Genomic DNA, 26,757 nt, shown 5'->3' with positions numbered 1-26,757 from the left:
CTATTAAATCTCCAATGCATTTCTCACAAAATTAGTTATTGTAACGACCATAATTCTAGTGTATGTGAGACTGGATCGTTATTACATGCATATCATGACCAGCGATGTGTCGCTTTAGAAGCCCGACATCCATAGAGCAATACACTGTATAAGTACATCAGTCTTCTAATTCTTTCATTCTTTGCTACTCACCTTTCGACTTACCTCATCAAGATTGACATGAAAATCTCACTTATTTGCTACTTAATTTCGCACTTTCGTTCTTCTTCATTTCAGCTCTAGTTTGCAGTTTCATCGCCGGTTCTTCATTAAACTAAATTTTTTTTGAACAACCTAACAGCCCAACTCAAACCCAACCCAAAAATTAAAGATTGAGTTGGGATACCGATCCAACCATCCTAAACTTTTAGATTGGTCCAAGAAAATCCCTCAACCCAATCCGACCTGACCCATGTACACCTCTACGAAAAGTATCGATGAAAAAATAGTCTTCCATGGTCCCCGCAAAAACCAACATCCGACCAAAGATCTCCTGTCTTTACCTAGGAAAAAAATGAGTATTTCATTAAATGACTCATTCTTCTCCGAGCCACATACAATAATCAAGTCATACTACATTCAACATGACTTATGGGACCCTATTTCATGATCGGGACTCTATTTTCATTTCTGAGTGTAGCTAGATGCATAATATTTCTCTACGCATGATTCATATACATGTGCATGAATTCACTAGGTCAGCTTTTAACTTACTCCTTAGGCTTGCTTATGGGCTACCATACACTCATAATTAGAATCAGCCGAAAAAAAATATAAAACAGAAATAATATATCGTAAATGTACATGTTTGTATAATGAATGATTGGAGGAGTAATCTATAACATCCTCTTTCTTTAAGAGGGACTGAAGCCACGTATATAAAACACGAATATGAGTGAAATAGTTACATATATTAGTACCCAAAAGAAATACGTGACAAAGGCTACATAAGCATGAAAAATATAAGGAAAACAAAATAAAAACTGACTTGGATCTACCCGTCCTCTATAATCGCACGACTTTATTGCAAAATGAAATACAAAAGATTAGACGAATTGACTCCCGAGAATGATGTCATCTTTAATTATGCAGCTCTCGAACGCTCCCCAACTTTGATGGGTAACATACAAACACCTGAAAGAGAAAGTCTATTTATATATTTTATATATTAGTGAGAGAAAAAAAAAAAAATTAAAATATTGTCGGTCGAGCATTACATACATGCATGTGTTAAAAATGAGGTAAAAAAAAAAAAAAGAAAAAAAAAAAGAATATAACCAAACAAAAATGAATAAATAAATAAATAAATAAATAAATAAATAAATAAAAAGGCTACTTTATTTATTTATTTATTCATTTTTGTTTTGTTTGATTGTTATTTTTAAGGCTCAACTCACTTTCTCCCTTTCGCCTCTTCTTTTCTTGACGTTTCTGTGGTTTTGTTTTCAGGGCTTTCATCTCCTCTCAAGTTGGCCGCACATGCAAAAGAGAGAGGTAATCTTTCTTCGATTAAGCTCTGTTCGCCTTTCTTTTCCACCGATTCATTTCGATTTTGCGCTCTTTCTTTCTGTGCCTCGCATTCTTCCAACGAATATTTTGAATTTTCGTAGTTTGAATCTCCAACGACCATTTTTGATTCTTGAATTCAAAACTGATGCATGGAATAATAATCGATTTTCACTTGCAAGTTTCCGATTACATGGCCTTGGGTTTGATCGTATAACTGTGTATGCTTCAGATAATTTATTCCCGTTTCTGTGTTCTGTGTAAATGATATTCAATAACCCTTTTTCCTTTTTGTTTTTGGCGTTTTCTCCTCATACATTATTCTTTATTTAGATTTTCTTTTTCCGTATTCATATAATCAAATACAATCCGTTTTCTGGGTCGGAAAGTTGACAATTTTTACCTTTGTTTACACTTCTTGCGTTGCTACTGCTGCTCTAGATATATATATATCCCTTATGTCGGAGCTCTTTTGGTTTATCTTTTGGATTTTTACTGATTTGGCTATGATTTTGTCTAACATGTGTACGGAATTATGATTGAGCAACCCAATCGTGAATTTAGGGATTGGTTTCTGTTACATTCATAATATGTGTTCTCTTAGCAGTGTAATTTAACAGTGTTTTGTTTACTTCCCTTTTGTTTTGTCAGTTGTATGCTGTTTTGTTTAACCGTTTATTCCCTTCTTAAGGTGTGTGTTTCATCATAATGCTTCGTAAAGATCCTGTTTCGAGATTTGTATTATTGTGGTTTCTTCCACTGGCTATTGATTGCCTTCGCAGTTTTACCATTTCACCTTGTTAATAGCTTCTCGATTCATAAGAACCATAGAATTCCACATCTAATGTGCCTTAAATATTTTTCTAGAGAGGGAGGTCTCATTCAGCTTGTTGTTATATGTACTAAATTCTATTTAAACTATAAATAGTTATCAACAAGTTTTTTCGTTCTTTTTTAGATAACAAGAAATGTAATATTTTTAATGATCAGTTGAACTTTCACTGAGAAAAAAATGAAAAATACAAGGACATACAAAAAAAGAAGAGAATTTCACCAAGGGGAAGCCAGGTCTGAAAATATGAATAAGGGCTCTGATCCCATATTATAAGGTCGAGCAAATAATTAGGGAATAGATCAATATAGTCATCTGAAGATTCTATTGTTCTCTCACATAAAAAAACTCCACAAAAGGGAATAGACAGGCTTGCCACAGAAAACAGCCATTTCACACATAAAGGCAAGTAAAGAAGAAGCTCCACGGTCTTCTTCCTACAATTTTACAAGCTAACAAAGTTAAAACTGAAAACCTTAAGGAAACCACCCCAAACAACTTTGGGAAATCACACCACCAAAGTAATAATTAAGATCCTCCTGGCCCTCTTGCAAAGCATACAACAAAGAAGCCTAACCAAATAGGAACTGGTTGACCTTTGATCTAAGGTGCAAAATCTTCCATGCATAACTTGCAACACAAATAACTAACCTTCCACATGGAGGAAAAAATAGTCCTTTGACTGAGAGGGGCTAGCCATACAACAAAAGGAGCTGCAAAATAAGCTTTTCTAGGGGGCTAGGACTCATAGACGGACATCCCCTATATGAAGCATGAAACAAAAGTCTGCAGGATAACAAAGCCAACACATCTGTCATTTCTCTATTAGTCAATGGAAGACAAACCCGAAGAAGGAGAACTGGAGTCTCAGCTAGAGAGAGAATAGAGTTTGTTGTATGATTTGTCGATGAAGACAATTGATATAAATGGGGAAACAAAGGACATGAGGGTCTATCCCCAATCTCCTAACCTCCCAAAACTAAGTATTGGTCCTATCTCTGATCACGTTAAAGACAAAGTGGGACACAGTAAATAATTATTCTCATATGTAATGTCAATAAGTAAGGAGCATGGTACGTGCCAAATAGACCATGCCATTTACAAGGAAGGAAAAAAAAAAAAAAAAAAGATTAGCTTAGTCAAATTGCTCTCTGATTAAGACAATATGATCCTCTGGAGAGAATGGTTGAACCTCTCTCAAATTGGCTCTTCATTGAATCATTCCCAACTTTTGTAAAGATTTGGCTCTAGAGTCATTGATCTTGTTGAATGTTCTCCTTAGAAGCTAGAATACTTTAGTTTGGCTAACATGTCCGTGCTGACAACTTGGACACTCCAACACTTCTTCCTTATGTATCAGGCTTGATAGTGCAATAGATGTGTTATTAGATACTAGTTATGCCAAGTGAAAATAGGTCCAACATTTGTTAGACATGCATTGAACACTTGTTAAGTAGTCATTTTTCTTTTTGATAGTGAAATACATCAAACCATTTTTCTAAGCATATAGATACATAAACTCATTTCACGTCGAATTTCCTATTTTTGTATAAAAACAATATATAGTTTAATAAATGTGTCCTTGCCATATTTATATCCTAAATTAAAAAAAATAAAAAATGACGTGTCGCCTAGTCTATACCGTGTATTATATTTGTATCTGTGCTTTGTAGATGTTCTTTCTTGCTCACTCTATCAATAGCGCATGCTGATTCCTTTTCTTTTCTTTCTTTCTTTCTTTTTTTTTTTTTTTTTTTTTTTTTTTTTTTTTTTTTTTACTATAATGAGTACCAATTTTACAAGCTAACAAAGTTAAAACTGAAAACCTTAAGGAAACCACCCCAAACAACTTTGGGAAATCACACCACCAAAGTAATAATTAAGATCCTCCTGGCCCTCTTGCAAAGCATACAACAAAGAAGCCTAACCAAATAGGAACTGGTTGACCTTTGATCTAAGGTGCAAAATCTTCCATGCATAACTTGCAACACAAATAACTAACCTTCCACATGGAGGAAAAAATAGTCCTTTGACTGAGAGGGGCTAGCCATACAACAAAAGGAGCTGCAAAATAAGCTTTTCTAGGGGGCTAGGACTCATAGACGGACATCCCCTATATGAAGCATGAAACAAAAGTCTGCAGGATAACAAAGCCAACACATCTGTCATTTCTCTATTAGTCAATGGAAGACAAACCCGAAGAAGGAGAACTGGAGTCTCAGCTAGAGAGAGAATAGAGTTTGTTGTATGATTTGTCGATGAAGACAATTGATATAAATGGGGAAACAAAGGACACGGGGTCTATCCCCAATCTCCTAACCTCCCAAAACTAAGTATTGGTCCTATCTCTGATCACGTTAAAGACAAAGTGGGACACGGTAAATAATTATTCTCATATGTAATGTCAATAAGTAAGGAGCATGGTACGTGCCAAATAGACCATGCCATTTTCAAGGAAGGAAAAAAAAAGAAAAAAAAAAAAAAAAACAAAAGATTAGCTTAGTCAAATTGCTCTCTGATTAAGACAATATGATCCTCTGGAGAGAATGGTTGAACCTCTCTCAAATTGGCTCTTCATTGAATCATTCCCAACTTTTGTAAAGATTTGGCTCTAGAGTCATTGATCTTGTTGAATGTTCTCCTTAGAAGCTAGAATACTTTAGTTTGGCTAACATGTCCGTGCTGACAACTTGGACACTCCAACACTTCTTCCTTATGTATCAGGCTTGATAGTGCAATAGATGTGTTATTAGATACTAGTTATGCCAAGTGAAAATAGGTCCAACATTTGTTCGACATGCATTGAACACTTGTTAAGTAGTCATGTTTCTTTTTGATAGTGAAATACATCAAACCATTTTTCTAAGCATATAGATACATAAACTCATTTCACGTCGAATTTCCTATTTTTGTATAAAAACAATATATAGTTTAATAAATGTGTCCTTGCCATATTTATATCCTAAATTAAAAAAAATAAAAAATGACGTGTCGCCTAGTCTATACCGTGTTTTATATTTGTGTCTTATGTTTGTATCTGTGCTTTGTAGATGTTCTTTCTTGCTCACTCTATCAATAGCGCATGCTGATTCCTTTTCCTTTCTTTCTTTCTTTCTTTTTTTTTTTTTTTTTTTTACTATAATGAGTACCTATTTTCCTATGGACTTTTAAAGGGAAGTGTGATTGATATCTGTTAGACCAAATAGAATCATGAACCTCTTTTATATATATCAATGCTTGGCTATCATTTTAGATTTTTTTGGGGGAAAAAGGCAATGAAAGTGCCTATAAAAGTTTATTAGAATGAGAAAAAGTAAAGGCATCATTTCAAATTTCCAACATTTTTCAAGCAGAACAGAAAAAAAAAAAAAAAAAAAAAAAAAAAGAGAGAGAGAAAAGAAAATGAAAAAAAGGGGGATTTAAGAATTTTCTTAATAAATATACTATGCTTCCTTCCGCAATATATATTTGGTTTTCTCCTTCCAAAATATTAAAGGTGAAATCAAGTTATTGTTTAATCTCACACAGTGTGCCTACAAGAAACCCAAAAAGTCTGACACCTCCATATTTCTTTGCACTCATTTTAGCTGTACCCTTTTTGCCTATTCTCTTCCTTTTTCAGGGTATATCAACATTTTACTAAGGTCTCTCGCTTTTCCTCTGGGTGTTCTTTTTTGTGCTCTTGTCTATTTATTTTATCATATGGAATCAATTTCGTTTTGCTGATGCTTAGGCTTTTGGGGATTCTTCAGATATTCGTCCGCAATCCCTTTTTGGATAATCGTATTGGGTGTTGTATTTTTCATTTTTTTTCCTGAGTTATTATTTTTTCTTATCTCTAACATGAATTGCCACGATAGGTCGTTTGTCGGAGAGTATTTGGTTTACATTGGTTGCTTTGTTGATTTGATCGAGTAATAATGTTAGGTTTTGGCCTTTGAGTTTCTTTATTGTTATTTTGTTATGATACTTTTTTCCTTGTTCCTTAAATTCTGATTTAGTTGTTCTTTTATTCTTTGTCGTTGCTGAAAATTACTCTCTTTGTTTGCATTTTTAATGAAGTTCTGCCTCTAATATAATGAGATTTATGTAATTCTTTCTTGATCTGAATGCCTGAGGATGGAAAAAAAAAAAAAAAAAAAAAGAATTTAGCTGCTACCTCTTTTATTTCTTCTTCTTCTTCTTTTTTTTTCTTTTTTTTTTTTCTCAAAAATGATACTCTATAATAACTAAAGAATATGTTACATAAACTATAAGGGTAGGATTTTATAAAAGGGGGGTAGAGTAGATTATTAACATTGAGCTTTGTAGTTTGATCAGCTGAAGAGTAGCTCACCCAGTAGTCTTAAACTTCTATGCCTTTATAGGAGATGATAATTTTATTAGGAGAGTTGTCTACTAGGGAATACAACAAACTCCATGTAGATTGCTTTAATTTGGATTTTGAACGTAAACTTATTGATTCTCCAACTGCAAATCCCTTCTAGTGAATTGAATATTGTAAAATTCTATTTTACTATTGCAATGCTCTTTATGCAGGAAACTGAATATCCTTGCTCCAAAGTTTCTTTTAATAGAGAATTGTGAGTTTACTAAGGAATCATGCAATGTTTGCTATGTTCATCTTTATGCATTTCCAATTTCCATCATTATTCTTCTCACCTGTCCTCTACGCTTGTTGGTCGGTTAAAATTTCTGTTTCTGTCAGTACATTGATTGTTTTCCTCATGCGAGTGCTGTGTTTGGGGAGGGATGTACTAGGGTTAGACAATTATCCTGTGAGAATAGTCCAGGTATGTCCAAGTTGGCCTAGACACTCATAAATATAAAAAAATTGTTAGAATTACATGTTTACCTAGTTTTTTTATGGTGCTGTTAGTCCAATGAGAAAACGGACCCTTCTTCCTGTTCATTTCCCTTCCCAAATTCTGGCATTTGAAGCAAATGATATTTGATTCTACTTTAGTGCTGACTTAATAACTGCATAAAATTATTTTGAGATAGTAACTAGGTTAATGAATTTTGATCAACAAACAATATGCGCTGCAAATTACATTGGTCAATGGTTGTTAAAATAAAGTACATTTCACGATTATGGTATCCCATGTATATAGTTTGCATTAGTTTCCGTGTAACTAACCAATATCGTTATGAAAACTTAATTGCATAAGAGTGTTTCTACTGTTGGATCCTTTCAAATGCATTGCTTGTGAAGGATGTGTTTGTATCTTTCCTATAGATCTCCCCGTCTTTTTTATTGGAAATCGGAAATGGATAACTTATTTGCATGATCCGAAGCACCAAGTTCCTTTCGAACTGCCTTCTGCCTAATGAAGTTCTTTGGCATGTTGAATTGATTTTGAAAGTATGATTTTCAGTGACTTTATGTTTTTGTAGTTCAAATTTCCTGACTGATTGTTCTGAATGCGTTTGATTTGTATCACGTTTCTCACATTTTTTTTTCTCAAATCTTTACCTGTGTTTTTACACTTGAAATCCCTTTGCAATGGTTTGTGGGTGAATTTATTTTATTTTATTTTAAAATTACTAAGGATTTGTTTTAAGTTACTTTGGATTGATGGGGTAAGGGATGGAATGTTAGGTTTATATATGTGATGGAATTGATCATCCTTTCAGCTGCCTTAAAAAGTTGAGAAGACATATTAGTCTTATCATGAGCTAAATGAATCATGATGCATTGTTAAGTTATACATGTAGTAGGCATCGTTCTCATCTTAAATTCTTGTAGGATTAAGAATACTATTCAGAACCGAGATTTTATGCCCTTGCCTATGAGCCTATCCATGTAAATATGATTGTTTTAGCTCGTTAGTTTGTGTTTCATATTTTTATTTCGATATCTTTGAGTTCTCCTTTTAACATCTTTTCTTATTGAATCTCAGATGGAAGTGCAAGATCATGGTCACATAATTGAAGTATGTGGGGATGTGCAAGCTGTAGGGCCTAGCATTGTGGGAAGTAAAATTTGTGGGGATGCACCCTCTTGTGGATTTTCTGATGCAAAAAATAGTTCAAATGATGCAAAGGAGCGAGCTGCATCCATGCGGAAGCTTTTCATAGCAGTTGTTCTCTGCATTGTTTTTATGAGTGTAGAAGTAGTGGGAGGTATTAAAGCAAACAGTCTTGCAATATTGACTGATGCTGCTCATTTGTTGTCAGATGTTGCTGCTTTTGCCATTTCTTTGTTCTCACTCTGGGCCTCTGGTTGGGAGGCAACTCCACGTCAGTCATATGGCTTCTTCCGCATCGAAATTCTTGGTGCTCTCGTTTCCATTCAAATGATCTGGCTTCTTGCTGGAATCCTTGTTTACGAAGCTATTGTCCGACTTATCAATGGTCCGGGTGAAGTCAAGGGGTTGCTCATGTTCGCTGTGTCTGCATTCGGGTTAGTTGTTAACATAGGTATGGCTCTGCTGCTAGGTCACGAACATGGTCATGCCCATTCTCATGGTCACAGTCATGGACATGGCGAGCATGACCATGGTCATGGCAAACATGAACATGGCGGTGAAGGTCATGGGCATCATCATGGGATAAGTATTACTACGCACCACCACCACCACCATGAAGGAGGAAAGGGAGCTGCCAGCGATCATCATGCTCACAAGGAACCAGTAACTACACCCTTGCTTGAGGGTTGCTGTGAAGATGGAAGAAGTCATTCACCAAAGGTTATCAAGATGCAAAAGAAGCAACGAAATATAAATGTACAAGGGGCTTATCTTCATGTACTCGGAGATTCGATCCAAAGCATTGGGGTGATGATCGGCGGGGCAATCATATGGTATAAACCCGAATACAAGATTCTTGATCTGATATGCACCCTGATTTTCTCTGCAATTGTGCTGTGCACAACAATTCAAATGCTTCGAAATATCCTGGAGGTACTAATGGAGAGCACGCCGCGAGAGATTGACGCAACAAAGCTCGAGAAGGGTTTGTGCGAGATGGATGAGGTAGTTGCAATACATGAACTGCACATCTGGGCCATAACTGTTGGGAAGATTCTATTGGCATGCCATGTTATAATAAAGCCGGAGGCTAATGCAGACATGGTACTGGATAAGGTTATTGATTATATTAGAAGAGAGTACAACATAAGCCATGTCACCATTCAGATAGAGCGTCAGTAGATAAATGGTAGTAGGGATCTGTTTTGGATTCTCAAGTATTAAATGTGTTCATCTTGGTTTCTTTTTCATCCTCTTCTATCTCATAAGAAGGAAAATGAGTTACTATTGAATGAAAGTTTATTATGATCGTTTAGATGTGCTTGTACAACTTGATATTAAAATAGCAACGGAGGAAGACGACTTGGGCACTTGTATAGTTGTACGTGTCTTCGATATTGATAGTGGTTCTCTCCATTTGAAAAACAAAATAGTGGTTCCTACAAATACAAATGGTTCTCAATTTGAAAAATGAAAGATAATTCTAGGGTAAGCAACCATCCAAGTTTCCAAGTTTCAAAGATGTAATGTAGGGTCTGATACCAAATTGATAAGGTAACCATAATCGTCAGCCCAACGATTCAAGTTTTTGTTGAAGCAAGAAGCCTCGAATCAAAGAAATTAACACCTCCGAATACAAAATTTGGATTAACCAGCCTCGAATCAAAGAAATTAACACCTCCGAATACAAAATTCGGATTAACCAAGAGATAACGGTAGAATTATATTACCTTTAAGATCAAAGATGTAAAAGTAAGATTTGGAATCCTATTCTAAATTGAGTCATCCTAAATTATATTACCTTTAAGATCAAAGATGTAAAAGTAAGATTTGAAATCCTATTTTAAATTGAGTCATTCTACCATCGAACTTGATAAAGGCTTATTGAATGACTCACATGCAATCTAACCGATATCTCAATTTCATTCCTCCAAAATCTATCTTTTACATAATAGTTTGTGGGTATTTATAATCTCTTCCCTAAAGAAACTTAAAAATGTTAAATAAAGTTTTCTCACAACTTATTAATCAAGTACAATTTATAGCAACTTTTGAAGCTCAAAATGGTCATTCCTCAATCAAATCAACTTGTAACATATGAAATAATGGTTGAACCGAGCCTATTTAACTTTGTATATGAAGAACGTATGCTTGTTGAATTTTCTTGGTCTTGGATCATGTAATAGGTCACGTTGGAAGATTTGGAACACCGTGATCCTTATCATCTTCCCCCTCTTTAAAATGATTCGTCCTTGAATCAAAAAAATCATCATGTACATCAAAAGGACTCAAGTCAGCAACATTGAAAATAGAATGTACTGAAAGTTCTCCCGGAAGATCAATTTTATAGGCATCGTTATTAATTCTTTCAAGAACTTGATAATGGTCATCCCATCTTGGATGGAACTTTGTTTTCCTTTGAGATGGGAATCGCTCCTTGCGAAAATACCGGGTTGAAAAATACTTCCTTCCATCCTTTGTTAATTCTCGAAGCAACTTTGAAATTTTGTTCCTCAATTCTCTCCTTCACCTCTTGGTGCAATGTGAATGAAATGTTTTGATCCAATCAACTTTACTTGTGACTGCTTCACTCACAAAAATATTAGAAGGAATAAGAAGCAAATCAAGAGGCATGAGTGGATTAAATTCATAAACAACTTCAAAAAGAGAACAATGAGTGGTACTATGAATTGTTTTATTATATACGAACTCTGTAAATGACAAACATTCGTTCCCAGACTTAATATTCTTAGAAATAATAGCCCTAAGCAAGGCTCCTAATGTTCTATTAATCACCTCAGTTTGTCCACGAGTCTGAGGATGTCATAGAATTGAAAACAACAATTTAGTACCTAATTACCCCCACAATACTTTCCGGAAGTGACTTAAAAATTTAACATTTCTATCCTTAATAATTATTCTAGAGATTCCATGTAATCTTACTACTCTCCTCAAGAATAAATCAGCAACATATTTTGCATTATACAATAAAATAAGTCATTTTACTAAATCTATTTACCACAATAAAAATACTATCTTTACTTTATTTAGTGTGCTCCAAATCAAGTACAAAATCCATAGAAATATTAGTCCAAGGTTCGTTACATACATTCAAAGGAGTATACAATCTGTTTAGTTGTGATCTAGATTTAGTTTCTTTGCCTTTAAAACATCGGCTACAAACTTATGAACATCATGCTTCATTTTCGGCCAAAAGAAGTGTTCATGCAACATATTATAAGTTTTATAAATCCCGAAATGTCCGCTACCACCATGTGTTTCTCTTAAAAACAATATCTTATAAAGCAGTTAGGAACACAAAGCTTATTTTTTCTCAAATAAAGATTCATAAAACACATAATAATAATCCTCCATAGTTTTTTTTTTTTTTTTTTTTTTTTTTTTTTTTTGGCAAGACAAGATGTATAAATAGTTCAAAAGTTTTGATCATCTCTATATAATTCTTTGATATGTTTAAGTTCAAGAATTTTTGTACTAACAGAACTAAAGAGATTTACCTTCTACATAATGCATCAGCTACCATATTATACATGCCTTGCTTATATTTGATGACATACGAAAATATTTCAATAAACTCTACCCACTTTGCATGCCTACGATTCAGTTTGCTTTTACCCTTAAGAGACTTCAAGCTTTCATGATCAGAGTGGATCACAAATTCTTTAGGCCATAAGTACTGTAACGTGCAAACTAAAACAAACAATTCTTTATCATAGGTAGATAGTTCAATGCTGCCCCATTTAGTTTTTTCACTAAAATACAGAGGGAGGGTTTTCTATCGTGCATCAAAACAACACCTATGTTTAAACCATTTACATCACACTCGATTTCAAAAGTTTTATCAGAGTGAGGCAAGACAAGTAATGGTATATTGGTTAATTTCTTCTTAAACTCATTGAATGCATTCTCTTACATTTCTCTATTTAAAAACAACATTCGTTTTCATTAAGTCATTCAATGGTGTAGCTATGGTGTTAAAATCTTTTTGAATCTCTGGTAGAAAGCTAGCTAACCCATGAAAGTACTGAGTTAGGACTTAAGCTTTCTCTTTATATATTTCACTCCATTCTTTACTAATATGGAGTCAACAAAGTTAACTTTCTTCCCATGCAAAAACTACACTTACTAAAATTAGCAATCAAAAGAGTGCGTGCTCCACATTTTTAACATAAATTAAAATATCATCAAAATAAACTCTTACTAAAATTAGCAATCAAAAGAGTGCGTGCTCCACATTTTTAACATAAATTAAAATATCATCAAAATAAACTGCGTATCTAGGAATATTATTAGCATAGTAGCATTAGTTAACGCAAAAGGCACTATTCATACAATTTACACTTAATTTTGAAAGTTGTTTTCCATTCAACGTTGTTTTCCATTCATTTCCTCTCACCATTCATATGTTTCCATTATTTCCTGCATTCTAATTTGATAGATCTCAAAAGTTAACTCTTCTTTTAATGCAAATAAAATTTCTCTTTTCTAAATATAATAAAAACCGTCATGCCCACATTTTTCGGTAAAGTCTTAGAATAAATTAAAATATCATCAAAATAAATTGATTTCCTAGATATTCTCTCGAAATATTATTCGCACATCAATGTACTAGTAGTAGCATTAGTTAGTACATCAATGTACTGGGAGTAGCATTAGTTAACCAGAAGGCATAACAAGCCATTCATACACTTAATTTTGAAAGTTGTTTCCATTCATTTACTCACTGCACTCTAATGGGATGATGTACAGATCTGAAAAGTTAACCCCAAAAACTACACTTACTAAAATTAGCATAAAATTTCTCTTTTCTAAATATAATCAAAACCGTTATGCTCCACATTTAGGTAAAGTTTTAAAATAAATTAAAATATCATCAAAATAAACTGCTCTCCTAGATATTTTCTCGAAATATTATTCACACATAAATGTAGTGGTAGTAGCATTAGTTAACCCAGAAGGCATAACAAGACATTCATACAATCCACATCTAATTTTGAGAGTTGTTTTCCATTCATTTCCTCCACATTCTAATTTGATGATATCTAAAAAAAAATCTTTATAAGTAGACATTAACCATGCAATTCATCAAGCATATCGCCTAGGAATAGGATGTTGATACTTTGTGATTTTGTTGATGACTCTATTGTTCAAGCGTGCACCAAGTTTCATCTTTTTTTTTTTTTTGGCTCCAATAAGATTGATACAGAACATGGACTCAAACTTTCTTGTAAATAGCCCTTCTCCATGAGCTTTTCCACTTCTCTCCCACTTGCCTTTGAATTTCTTTAGTCTCAGTAGGATTGACTCTATAAGCTGACTTATTAATAATGACAGCTGACTTATTAATAATGACAGCCGTGAAGTCTATTTTATGTTCAAATTCATGTAAAAGAGATTGAAATACACCAGGCAAAACCAAGTTGTTATAGTTAGAGATCCAACATCCTTTCCTGTACAAAGATGATATTTTGTGAAAACAGTGCCTTTCTCACCTCTCCAACTCTAGCCAAATAACTCACTTCCTTTCTTTTTCAATTACATTTTTTTTTTCATTCTTCTTTTCACAATTTTTTTCTTTTTTTTTTCTCTATTTTTTCACTTAATTATTGCCTTTCTTTCAAAATTTTTTCCTCAAACTTCAGTTGATTAGCAAATACATTGACAGAACTCAAAGGTACAAGAATAATTTTTTCTACCATATTTTATAAAAGAATACCTATTCAAATAACCATCATACATGACCTTCCTATCAAATTGGCAAGGTCGACCAAACAATATGTCTCCAACAAGCATTGGTAACACATCACAGAGAACTTCGCATTGGTAACACATCACAGAGAACTTCATATTTATATTTTCCGAAGTAAAAGATATTAAAGCTTGGGAAACTACTTTCATTGTACCACTATCATTGAGCCATTGAAACTTGTAAGGTTTAGTATGGTGTTGGGTTGAAATTTGCAACCTTTTGATCAACATGGTACTTACTATTGGTGCAACTTCCACTATCAATGACAAGACTACATGGAGTCCCCTTGACTAAACACCGCGTGTGGAACAAGTTGTCTCTTTGATCATCAACATCATTCTCAGTATCTTGAGTTTTAAGAAGTCTTCTTGTAATAAGTGTCAAATGACTCTCATCTTCCAATTCCTCATCTTTCTTATGGATTTATTCAATTAACTCATTGATCTCCCCTCCATTTTCCTCGTCTTGGTTCATGATTGTACAAACAATAGTTAAATATGCTTAGGATCTCACACACTCAACTCACTGATTTTACACTCAGGAACACTCGTGTTTATTCCACATAGAGGTAAGCTAATACATGGATAAAACAATTCTTATTGTAGCGAGCTATTCAAGACAATCAAGATAAATTAATTATGAAATAACATCAAAATAAAACAAGAAATGATCAAACAAATAAGGGATATTGGGTAGAATTGCACATTGAAAATGAATTTGAAAAGGAAAGATCATTATGATTTTGACAAAATTCCCTTCTTAGTTGTAAAATATAAGGATGATCTAATTTTCCTTTTTATGGAATTTGGGAAAATTCAGAAGACATCTTTGAGCTTAAATTATGAAAGAACAATATAAAACACGTTACGGATTTAAATGGTTTAAGAAAAAAAATGTGAATTAGAGTTTATTTGATCTTCAAATAAACATGTAAATTGTTTGGATTTATAACCAATATTAAGAACATAAGAATTTTTTTTCTTACCAGATCTAAATATGGAAGAAAATAAGAAGAAAGTGAGAAGATGATAAAGGAAGGTGGAAATGGCACGAACCCTCATCCTCAGTTTAATAATACAAGCTTTTATTGAAGCAATAACCAATCAAAGAAATTAACACCTCTTTTTACAAAATTCAGATCAACCAAGAGATAACATAGAATTAGATTACCTCTTAAGATCAAAGATCTAGAAGTAATATTAGGAATTTTACTCTAAATTGAGTCGCTCCACAATCAAACTTGATCAAGACTATTGAATGAATCTAACATAAGAAGTGTATGAAACCTAGAAATGACAAAAGATATGCTCAAATTTCTAAAGGTAAAAGTCTATCTCAATTTCATTTCTCCAAAATTTGACTTTTACGTGCCCATATTTATAGTGTCCAAAAAAAAAAAAAAAAAAAAAAAAAAAAAAAAAAAAACTTCCAATTCTTTATATGCCCAACTAAAAATTTATAGCCACAATTTAATTATAATCCCCTTCCATCTTCACAAACAGAAGTCAATTTGACCAATAACTTCCACTCTTTAGCCCGTTTTAAGAATTATGAAATTAAAAATGATAAATAAAGTTTTGTTAACAACTTATCAATCAAGTGCAATTTATAGCAACTTCATCCCCTATATTTTACCGTGCAAATATTCACTTTTGATGCTGCAAATGGTCATTCCTCAATCAAATCAGCTTGTAACACATAAAATAATTGTTGAACCGAGCCTATCCAATTTTGTAGATGAAGAATGAATGCTTGCTAGATCTTCTTGACCTTGGATCATGTAATAGGTCCAGTTAGAACATTTGGAACACCGTAATCCTTATCACAAGGTCCATCAAGTCTTTCGTGCAACGTGCGCATAGGTTGGGATACTCTCATATGTCTCAAGCTCAAAAGTAATCTAACAAGTATTGCAGCAGCTTTCACTCGCAATAGGACCTCTCAATCTACCTATAATTCCATACATGCCTATTACTAAGGTCTAGTTGGGTCTCTTAGTGGCACCTAACAATTCTCCATCTTGCTACATCATTACATCGTTACAAGCTAGAACAGTGCGAGGTCAACTCTCTAGTACGCACAAGTAGAACTTTCTTAAGTATCTTAGTGCTAGTTGGAAGCTCCCTTAATGAAACCTAACAATGCTCCCTATTCTTACGCCATTCCAAATTAGAATAGTACAAGACCAGTATCCTATTAGGTTCAACCTGAGCTACTTTAGTAGTACCTTCTAATGTGCTACGATCTTAAGTTGGTAACGTTTCATACCTATATACTAAGTAGACCCTTACTAGTCAAGATGAGTTCACGATTAGATATTTCGTCCCAACCGTCCCTACATAGACCTAGTCGACCATGTCATCATAACGAACTCTAAATGTAGTTCCAAGACCAAAGAAGTAAAACATAGGCTAACGCTCGCTAATAGGTCATACATAACCTCTTGGACACATAATATCTGGTTCATACATAAATTGAGGCACACATAGATATTCCAACCTCCTAATATGCTTAAGGGATATAGTTGGTATTAAATAATAAACTCATATCCACACATCATACATGCAAATCAAGTAAAGTACGGTAAATCATAGCATACCATAGTTCTAACAAAGCATTCAAATCAATCCATATCCACACATCATACATGCAAATCAATTTTACATGCAAATTAATTTTACATAGCTGAAGTCCTAAAACATGTGCTCTAACTAATTCATCATTAAATCATAATTTAGGACTTAGCTAATCCTTTTCTCATACTTAATTCATCCTTAAAATATGCTAAAGTTCATATGTTCGAGTCCTAGTCAATTCCTACCGGTATTTCTTTCTTAAAAATTCAAATGGTTATTTACGTGGTTCTCCCCACTCCTAGTAAAGGCAAAAGATGAACTTGAAGAAGCTTCAAATTCATTAAAAAAAAAAAAAAAAGAAGGATATCAGTCGAGAAACTAACCATTGACTGTGTGTAGTCATTCTTCCGAACTTTTGTGCATGTCATTCTGTTTTCATTTTTTTTTCTTTGAAAAAATATTTTATTTATTTCTTAAAAATGTAGAAGCCACCACTTGTGACCCAAGCTATATTTTATTTATTTCTTAAAATGTAGATGCTTAATATTCCTCTATTCAAAAGCTCTCTCATCAAGTTTTTTTTCGTGCTTCTTTTATTTGTTTCGACATATTTTGATCGTAGGCTATTTTCAACAAGAGATATACGGAATACAACCTTTCGAACAAGATATGGCCAATATGAGTTTGTAGTGATGTTATTTGGCCTCACCAACGCCTCATCTGTGTACATGGAGTTAATAAATCAGATATTCAAGGAGTGTCTAGACACATTTGTTATCGTGTTCATAGACAACATTCTAGTATACTCAAGGACAAATCAAGAGCACTAGGAACACCTCCGAAAAGTTTAACTATCTTGATGGGAAACAAGTTGTACACCAAGTTCTCCAAATATGAATTTTGGCTTTGACAAACTCATTCTTAGGACACATGGTGTCAAAAGATGTGATTTCAGTGGACCCCACTAAGATAAAAGTTGTCACTTAGTGGGAATGCTTGACTACAGTTACAGAGGTATGGAGTTTCCTGGGGCTAGCATGCTACTATTGAAGGTTTGTACAGGACTTCGCTAGAATAGTCTCACCTCTTACACAGTCGATAAGGAAAGATGTACCTTTTGTATGGAGTGAAGTGTGAGACCAACTTCTAGGACTTGAAACAAATATTAGTGTTAACACCAGTGCTCATGATGCCAGGAAGCTCATGGGGATACGTAATCTACAATGATGCTTCCAAGAAGGGATTAGGGAGCGTACTGATGCAACATTGTAAGCTTGTTGCATACCTATCTCGCCAATTGAAAGAGTGAGAAAAACTATCCCATGCATGTGCTAAAAATTTTTGCGTTGGTGTTTGCATTAAACATTTGGCGACACTACCTTTATGGAGAAAAGACCAAAATCTACATTAACCACAAGAGCCTAAAATACATCTTCACCTAGAAAGAATTGAACACGAGGAAATGAAGTTGGTTGGAATTAGTGAAGGACTATGATATAGATGTCCAGTACCACCCTAAAAAGGTACCATAGTACAGATGCCCTAAGTCGTAAAATGACACTTTCATCAGCCTGATCACTAGGGAGTCACGAGTATAGGCAGATTTTGAGCGAGCAGATGTAGTTGTAGTAATTGAGGGAGTCATAGCACAAATGGCTCAACTCACAATGCAATCCACGCTCAAACAAAGGATTATTAACTCCCAACAAGAGGATCCCAATCTAAATAAGATATTGAGTCAACTAACAACGAGACCATTGGACAGTTTTTCCAAGTCATCAGATGGTGGACTACTCTCTCAAGGACGACTATGTGTCCCAATGGAGGAAGAATAGAAATAATATATTGACTAAAGCACACAACTCGCGATTCTCTGTTGAGTTATGGAGTCTGCTCCATGTATTTATAGCTTGGTCAATGGCTATATCCGGTAAAGCTATATTTGGTAAAGCCATATATGGTGAAGCTATATCCGGTAAAGCTATATATGGTACATAGCTATATATAGTAGATGGTTAAATCTGGTAAAGCTATATTTAGTAGACTGAATCATATATATATCCCGTCCAGTAAAGCTTTGAAATGTACTTTCTATTCTCTGTACTCTCTCTTGTTGTACATACCTGAAGTCATCAATAAAAAAAAATCCTTTTAGCCAGAGTTCTCCTTGCAATTCTCTCTATCCTTTTCTTTGTGATCATTTAGATCGAGCGTGTGCGTTGTTGTGCGATCCTAACATTCTCCACCATAGATTCAGGTGGTACCAAGATGTACCAAGGCATAAAATAACACTTTTGGTGGTGAAGTATGAACAAGGATACAGAGAAATTGATGAAGTGTGCGAACAAGTAAAAGCTTCTAGGCAGAAAACAGCTGGATTATTGCAACCTATAATTATACGAGAGTGGAAGTGAGAAAATATCACTATGGACTTCGTGGTGGGATTACCTAGCACACTTCCTACAATAATCAAGGTAATTGTCGACAAACTAACAAAGTTAGCACATTTCCTACTGAGCAAGGCGACATATACAGTTGACAATTGGGCTCAATTTTATGTGAAGAAAATCGTGAGGTTGCATGGAGTTTCAATGTCGATTAGTCAGACTAAGACCCCCGCTTTACGTTGGCATTTTGACGTGAACTCCAAAAAACATTGGGTACTCGCCCTACTTTAGACTGACTTCTACCTCCAAACGGATGGTCAAACAGAGCAGCAGTTGAATTAAATTTTAGAAGACATGCTATGAGCATGTTTTATGGACTTTACTGGAAGTTAGGACAACAAGCTACATCTGATGAAATTCTTGTACAATAATAGCTTCCAAGTAACTATTGAGATGTCATCGTTTGAAACGTTATATAGATAATGATGTAGATCTCCACTATGCTGGGAAGAAGTAGGCGAACGAGAATTAATGGGACCCGAGTTAGTCCATATTGCGAATGAGACTATACTGAAAATCAGAGCAAAGATGCGCACCACACAAAGTAGACAAAAGAGCTACACCAATGTAAGGCGTAGGAACTAAAATTCGAGGTAGGGGACATGGTATTCTTGAGAGTGGCTCCTTTGAGGGGTGTTCTGAGGTTTGGACGTAAGGACAAGCTAAGTCCTCATTTTATTGAACCTTTCAAAATCCTAGAGCAATCGGTTCGGTAGCGTATAAGTTTGCCCTACCACCCTCCCTCTCAAGCGTACACGATGTATTCTAGGAAATACATGACGGACCCGCTTGTGGATTTATATAATAAAATGATGTAAAATTCACAAGAATAAGTGCAAGTATACACCATCACAAGTAGCGTAAATTATCGATTCCACAGGGAACCTATCTTTTTGGTTAATTTAATCGCTGTAAATTAAGTGAGTTTTTAGGTAACATTCAAATGGGTGTTGGGGATTTTAATCAATTAAAAAAATCTAAAATAGAGTGCCAGTGCTGTCGAAAAACAGAAAATGATGAGAAAATCAACTATAATGAGGAAGGTTCTACTAAGAGAGATTAAATAGATAAGTTGTCGAGTTTTGTGGTGGATTTTAGTTCATTTTAATAGACTCCCAAGCCCACTTAGAAGGGTCATGAATGGTGATTATTTTCATAATCGTTGTAATTTCTATTAACAAGGCTATAAGAGAAAAATTCTTCCTAACCCTTCTATTACCCTTCAAGTCTCCTTACTATGGAACTATGGAACTAGAGTGTTAAAAAAGATTTCATTGCTCCCTCTCTTCTCCCGAATAAGAGAACAACTATATATGTAAAGTAGTTAATTAAACACACATGTAAATCATTAACAACAACTCTTTAATAAACTAAAATCATACCGTCAACATACTTAAACAATATAAAACTCTCTTGCCTCCCCTATAAAGTTTAGCTCTCCATACAAACTGAATTAAATAGAGGAATCCGTATCTTCATCATGTAAAATTGATGGAATAAGAAAAGAGAATAAGGAAATAGAGAGTTATCCCGGTTTGTTGCCGTTCGTCAATGGAAGTTCCCTCCTCTTGAGCTCTCACGTCCACCTCTTTGCCCTAATCAACATCGGTTGGATTAGGGTTTGGTTTTCTTCTTCTTCTCTGGTTTCACAGCAGTTCACTGCAGCAGAGGCTGCTGCTGTGTAATTCGATCTTTCTCCCAAAGTGTGGCTCCCCTCCTCTTGGTCTTCCTTTTCATTTTATATTGAGCATGAGTTCCCCTTAGGGCTGAAAATGAATAAGTTGTCCACGTAGGATGTTCTTCATTAGATAATCAATGACTTACCTTGACCTACTAATGTAGATTTAAAATTTCTATGTCATCCCCATTTATTTCCAGATTTGCTACTCCCTCATGGTTCAGCATAAATGTCTGAAATTTTACCACATAACTCAATTAATTATATGTACAATTAAAATCGATTTATGTCAAATCATATTTTTTTTTCATGTTTGACGGCAATACGATTTCATGCTCACTAAGTAGAAGAAATGGGGTAAATAATAGAAGAAGGTAAATACGAGTGACATATTAAATACAAACAGACTTGAAATGACTCTACTTTTAAAGAATTATCACACCCTACACACGTGACAGACTACAAACCTCTTCATATTGACAAAGACCTGAGCTACGGAGAAAAATGGTAAGAATCTTGGCCCGAGAAGTAAAGGCCTTATGCAATAGGAATATTGGCTTTGTCAAAGTACTTTGGCGGAACCACCAAACAGAGGAAGCCACATGAAAGTTCAAGCAAAAAAAAGTTCCTTTTAGGGGTATATAATGTAATGACCAGTAAATTTAAATAAAAAATTTAGCGAGGTCATTGTAAACCCGGGCCAAAATTCTCGTTTCCATTCTCTAGCAACGCTCAAAGAGAGCTTCCCTTGAATCCCACAACATAACCAACCCTCAACCGTGCTCCGGAGATCACCTTCAAGGAAAAAGAGAAGGAACAAGAGAGAGAGAGAGAGAGAGAGAGAGAGAACGAGAAAGGTGAGTTTATCCAGTGAGAGGAAGAGAAACATTGCCCTGCGAACCACGAACAAAATACTTAAGGAATAACCGGCCAAAGCTCCCTAGTGCACTCATGGTAGGGTTCTCAATCACAAACATTCTAATCCTCCTTGGTTGCGGTCGGATCTCAAATTTTTGTCTTATATACTCTAACACAAAAGAGCTACACATATAGGTACGTATGAGGACCATGGAGGTTGTGAGCAAGAAGGGGGAAGAGATGACAAGATTTGAGACGGAAGAACAATGAGAAATAGATGTCAGAAATGACTTTTGGGAAAAGAGAGAAATTCGTCCATGTTTTTGCAAGAATCGGGTAAGGAAGACGAAGTTCGTGGACTTCAGGTCGGATCTAGATTGGATATCCAAAAACCAACATCCTGAGAATCATTTTGCCCTTGGCCCAGTTCCCACGCGCTTGCAGTCCAAAACCGACCCCACGCCATAGTACCCATCCGTAGTCAGCATCCATAACCCGAGTTCCATTTGCCTCCGCCAAAACCTGCAGCAGCCAAACCTCAAGGCCTGCGACTCGCGTACCTGTAACAACTCATGCCTCGACCCGACTCGACCTGCACACACATCAGTGTCTTATTGCACCACGTGTCACACCTACAGCCAGACACCCCTTCGGCTTACATGGCTTAGTCGACTTAGCTTCGGCCCGACTTAGCTTCGGCCCAACTCAGCTCAAGACACAGTCCTTCAACTCGGTAAAGGATAATTTGTCCATTTTCCACTTATCCAACCATCCCAAAGCTGAATTTGACAAGGATGAATTTGACATTGTTTAAGGTAGTTGATAAGGCAACCCTAATCCTCAGCAACCATCCAAGCTTTTGTTGAAGCAAAAACCCTTGAGGTAATTAACACTTCCTTATATGAATTTTGGATCAACCAAAAGACTAGAATTAGATTAGGTCTTAATGATGGAAGATCTAGAAGTAAGATTTGGAAACCTTGTTCTAAATTGAGTCACCCCACAATCTAACTTGATCAATGCTTGATTGAATGACTCGGGTGCAATTCGACCACAAGAATTGCTTGAAACTTAGAAATGACAAATATGATGCTCGGATTTCTAAGGGAAACGTCTCAATTTGAGATCTGTATTACATTCATCCACGAATCTGAATTTTACCTAACATATTGTGGGTATTTATTGTCTCCCGATAAAAGACGTTTGTGGACGGGATTTATTTCCGATCCCCCTTTAATCTCTACAAAAGAATAACTCAAATTGACCATTTGACTTTTACATAATTTATCAAATTAAAAATAGTTTTTTCTATTAAATGTTATAGGCTTGGGTGGCTAATGTGACAGGTTCAAAATCAATTTAGCTTTTTGTGCGTAAGTAGATCCATTTGGAACCCCTGAATCGACATTTTTTTTAATCTTCTTGGCGATAGGTCTGAATCGACATTTTTTTTAATCTTCTTGGCGATAGGTCTGAATCGACATTTTTTTTAATCTTCTTGGCAATAGATTCTGAATCGACATTTTTTTGAATCTTCTTGCCAATAGGTCCATTTGGAACCCCTCTTCAAAAGGATTCGTCCTCGAATCAGATCAAATTTGCCTGATTCGAAGGAGTATACAATTTTTTTGCCTGATTCAAAGGAGTATACAATTTTTTTCTTCACCTCCTTTTGCAATGTTTTGATCAAATTTGTCTGCTTCACTCACAAAAATAATCAGAAAAAATCATCACCTCTCTGATCAAATCTGCCTGATTCAAAGAAGTATACAATTTTTTTCTTCCCCTCCTTTTGCAATGTTTTGATCAAATCTGTCTGCTTTACTCCGAAAATACCTAATTCAAAAGAGTATACAATTTTTTTTCTTCACCTCATTTTGCAATGTTTTGATCAAATCTGTCTGCTTCACTCACAAAAATATTAGAAAAATTTTGTTTCATAAACTGTATTAATCATGAGATGTACCATTAAGGCACCACCATGTGCTTCTCTCAAAAGCAAATATTTTATAGAGCATTTAGGAATACAAAAATTTATGAAACAAATAATAATCATCCATAGCTTTCTTTTTTGCAAGACAAGATGCATAAATAGTTCTGAAATCTTGGACATCTCTATATAATTTGGTAATATGCTCAAGTCCAAGAATTTTTGCACTAATAGAAGCAAAGAGATCGTACCTTTTAGATAACACATCAGCTACCATATTATCATTACCTTGCTTATATTTGATGACATACGGAAATGTTTCAATAAATTCCACCCACTTTGCATGTCTACGATTCAGTTTGCTTGGACCCTTCACATGCTTCAAACTCTCATGATCAAAATAGATCACAAATTCTCTAGGCCATATGGTACTAAAATCGTTTATAAATCTTTTATAGAAGCTAGCTAACCCATAAAAACTTGTAATTTGACTTGCACTTTTTAGTGTTAGCAAATCTCTAATGACTTTAACTTCTTTTTTATCTCCTACTACTCTATTTGTACCAATTATAAAGCCATGAACTTTTTTCATGCAAAAGCTACCCTTATTAAAATTAAATTTCTCTTTTCTATGTCTAATCAAAACTAACTTAACATGCTCCACATCTTCAAGCAAAATCTACAAATAAATTATAATATCATAAATATAAACAACATGCTTTTCAGATATTTTCCCAAAATATTATATATTAAGCGCATAGGTGTACTAGTAGCATTAGTTAACCCAAAAGGTATAACAAGTCATTCATACAATCCAAACTTAATTTCGAAAGTTGTTTTCCATTCATCTCCTACATGTATTCTAATTTGATGATATCCAGATTTCAAAATAATCTTATTAGACACGAATCATGCAATAAATCAAGCATATCGTCTAGCCTAGGAATAGGATGTCGATACTTTACCGTGATTTTGTTGATGACTCTATTATTCATGCATATGCGCCAAGTTTCATCTTTCTTTGGCACCAATAAGTCTCGTATAGAACATGGACTCAAACTTTCTGGTACATAGCCCTTCTCCATGAGCTCCTCCACTTGCCTTTGAATTTCTTTTGTTTCGGTTGGATTGACTCGATAAGCTGGCTTATAAGGAATGACAGTCCTTGGAATGAAGTCTATTTTATGTTCAGTACCTCTAATGGGAGATATTTCTTTATCTTGAAACATGTCTTCAAATTTCTATAAAAGAGATTGAAAAACACTAGGCAAAGCCAAGTTGTTACACTTAGAAACCAAAAATCCTCCCTTGTACATCAGTACAAAGATCGATTTTTGTGAAAAGCTTCTCACCTCTCCAACTGTAGCCAAATAACTATCTCTCTTCCTTTTTTCTTCAATTTCATCTCTTTTTTCATTCTTCTTTTTCTCTCTTTGATTTTTCTCTATTTTTTTCACTCAACTCTTGTTTTTCTTTTAACTCTTTTTCCTCAAACTCTTTCTTTCCTCCAACTTTAATTGATCAGTAAATACATTTGCAGAACTCAGAGGTACAAGAGTGGTTTTTCTACCATCTTTTACAAAAGAATACCTATTCAAATAACCATCATACATAACCCTCCTGTCAAATTGCCATGGTCGGCTAAGCAATATGTCTCCAACATGCATTGGTAACACATCACAAAGAACTTCATCTTTATATTTTTCCAAAGTAAAAGATATTAAAGCTTACGAAATTACCTTCATTGTTCCACTATCATTGAGCCATTGGAGCTTGTAAGGTTTAGGAAGCTTGGAAAATTATCTTCATTGTTCCACTATCATTGAGCCATTGAAGCTTGTAAGGTTTAGGATGATCTTGAGTTGAAATTTGCAACCTTTTGATCAACATAGTACTTACTACATTGGTGCAACTTCCACTATCAATGATAAAACTACAAGTAGTCCCCTTGACTAAACACTGGGTGTGAAATAGGTTGTTTCTTTGATCATCAACATCATTCTCCGTAACTTGAGTTTTAAGAAGTCTTCTAGTAATAAGTGCCAAATGAATACCATCTTCCAGTTTCTCCTCATTCTTCTGGACTTCTTCAACTAGATCAATGATCTCTCTGCCATTTTTCTCGTTTTGGTTCATGATTGTACAAACAGTAGTTTTATATGCTTAGGACCTCACACACTCAACTCACTGATTTTACACTCAGGAACACTCGTGTTTAACACACAAAGGTAAGCTATTTGGGAAAGTGACTAATTTCTTATCGAGGTAGGAAATATGGATAAAGCAATTCTAATAGTAGCGAGCTATTCAAGACAATCAAGACAAGGTAATTATGTAGTAACAACAAAATAAAACAAGAAATGAACAAATAAATAAGGGACAAAGATATTTTTGGATATAATTGCACACGAAAAAAATGAATCCAAAGAGAATGGTCGTGAAGATTGAACACAACAATTCCAGATTTATATGCTTTAGGAAAAAATGAGAATTGAAATTTATTTGATCTTCAAATAAACGTGCAAGTAGTCTAATGATAAGGATTTATCAAGAACAATATGATAAGTATTTTTTTTTTCTTTCAAGATCTAAATAAGATCTTTAACAGGACACTAAGAACAAAGTAGAAAGATAACGAAGAACAATGGAAATGGCAGTAAGAAAATAAATGACAGATTTAAAGAGACGATAAACAATAGCAGAAATTAAAGATAAAATCAATTCTAGAGTCGGCCACAAAGATGCAACCTACGCTCTGATACCAAATTGATAAGGCAACCCTAATCCTCAGCCCAACGATCCAACCTTTTGTTGAAGCAAGAACCCTTGAATAAAAGTAATTAACACCTCATTATACGAAATTTGGATCAACCAAGAGATAAGGCTAGAATTAGATTACCTCTAATGATCGAAGATCTAGAAGCAAGATTTAGAAACCTTGTTCTAAATTGAGTCACTCCACAATCGAACTTGATCAAGGCTTGATTGAATGGCTCAGGTGCAATTCGACCACAAGAATTGCTTGAAACTTAGAAATGACAAATATGATGCTCGGATTTCTAAGGGAAACGTCTCAGTTTGAGATCTGAATTATATTCATCCATGAATCTGAATTTTACATAACATATTGTGGATATTTATAGTCTCCC

At 34.6% G+C, this 26,757-nt stretch overlaps 1 protein-coding gene across 1 annotated transcript; it reads left to right on the top strand.

Moving 5' to 3' along the window:
- The first annotated feature begins 1,390 nt into the window (after positions 1–1,390).
- LOC111784388 (metal tolerance protein 1) lies at positions 1,391–9,664 on the top strand. Its single transcript, XM_023665095.2, has 2 exons — positions 1,391–1,533; positions 8,281–9,664. The coding sequence occupies exons 1-2, from the start codon at positions 1,519–1,521 to the stop codon at positions 9,529–9,531; spliced, it is 1,266 nt and encodes a 421-aa protein (XP_023520863.2). The 5' UTR covers positions 1,391–1,518; the 3' UTR covers positions 9,532–9,664.
- Positions 9,665–26,757: the final 17,093 nt, after the last annotated feature.

This window comes from Cucurbita pepo, chromosome 12 (genome assembly GCF_057944985.1).
Source record: "Cucurbita pepo subsp. pepo isolate OVF chromosome 12, ASM5794498v1, whole genome shotgun sequence".
NCBI classification, from domain to species: domain Eukaryota; kingdom Viridiplantae; phylum Streptophyta; class Magnoliopsida; order Cucurbitales; family Cucurbitaceae; genus Cucurbita; species Cucurbita pepo.
Note: the sequence above shows the minus strand (reverse complement) of the source record. Positions and strands in the feature narration are given on the sequence as shown.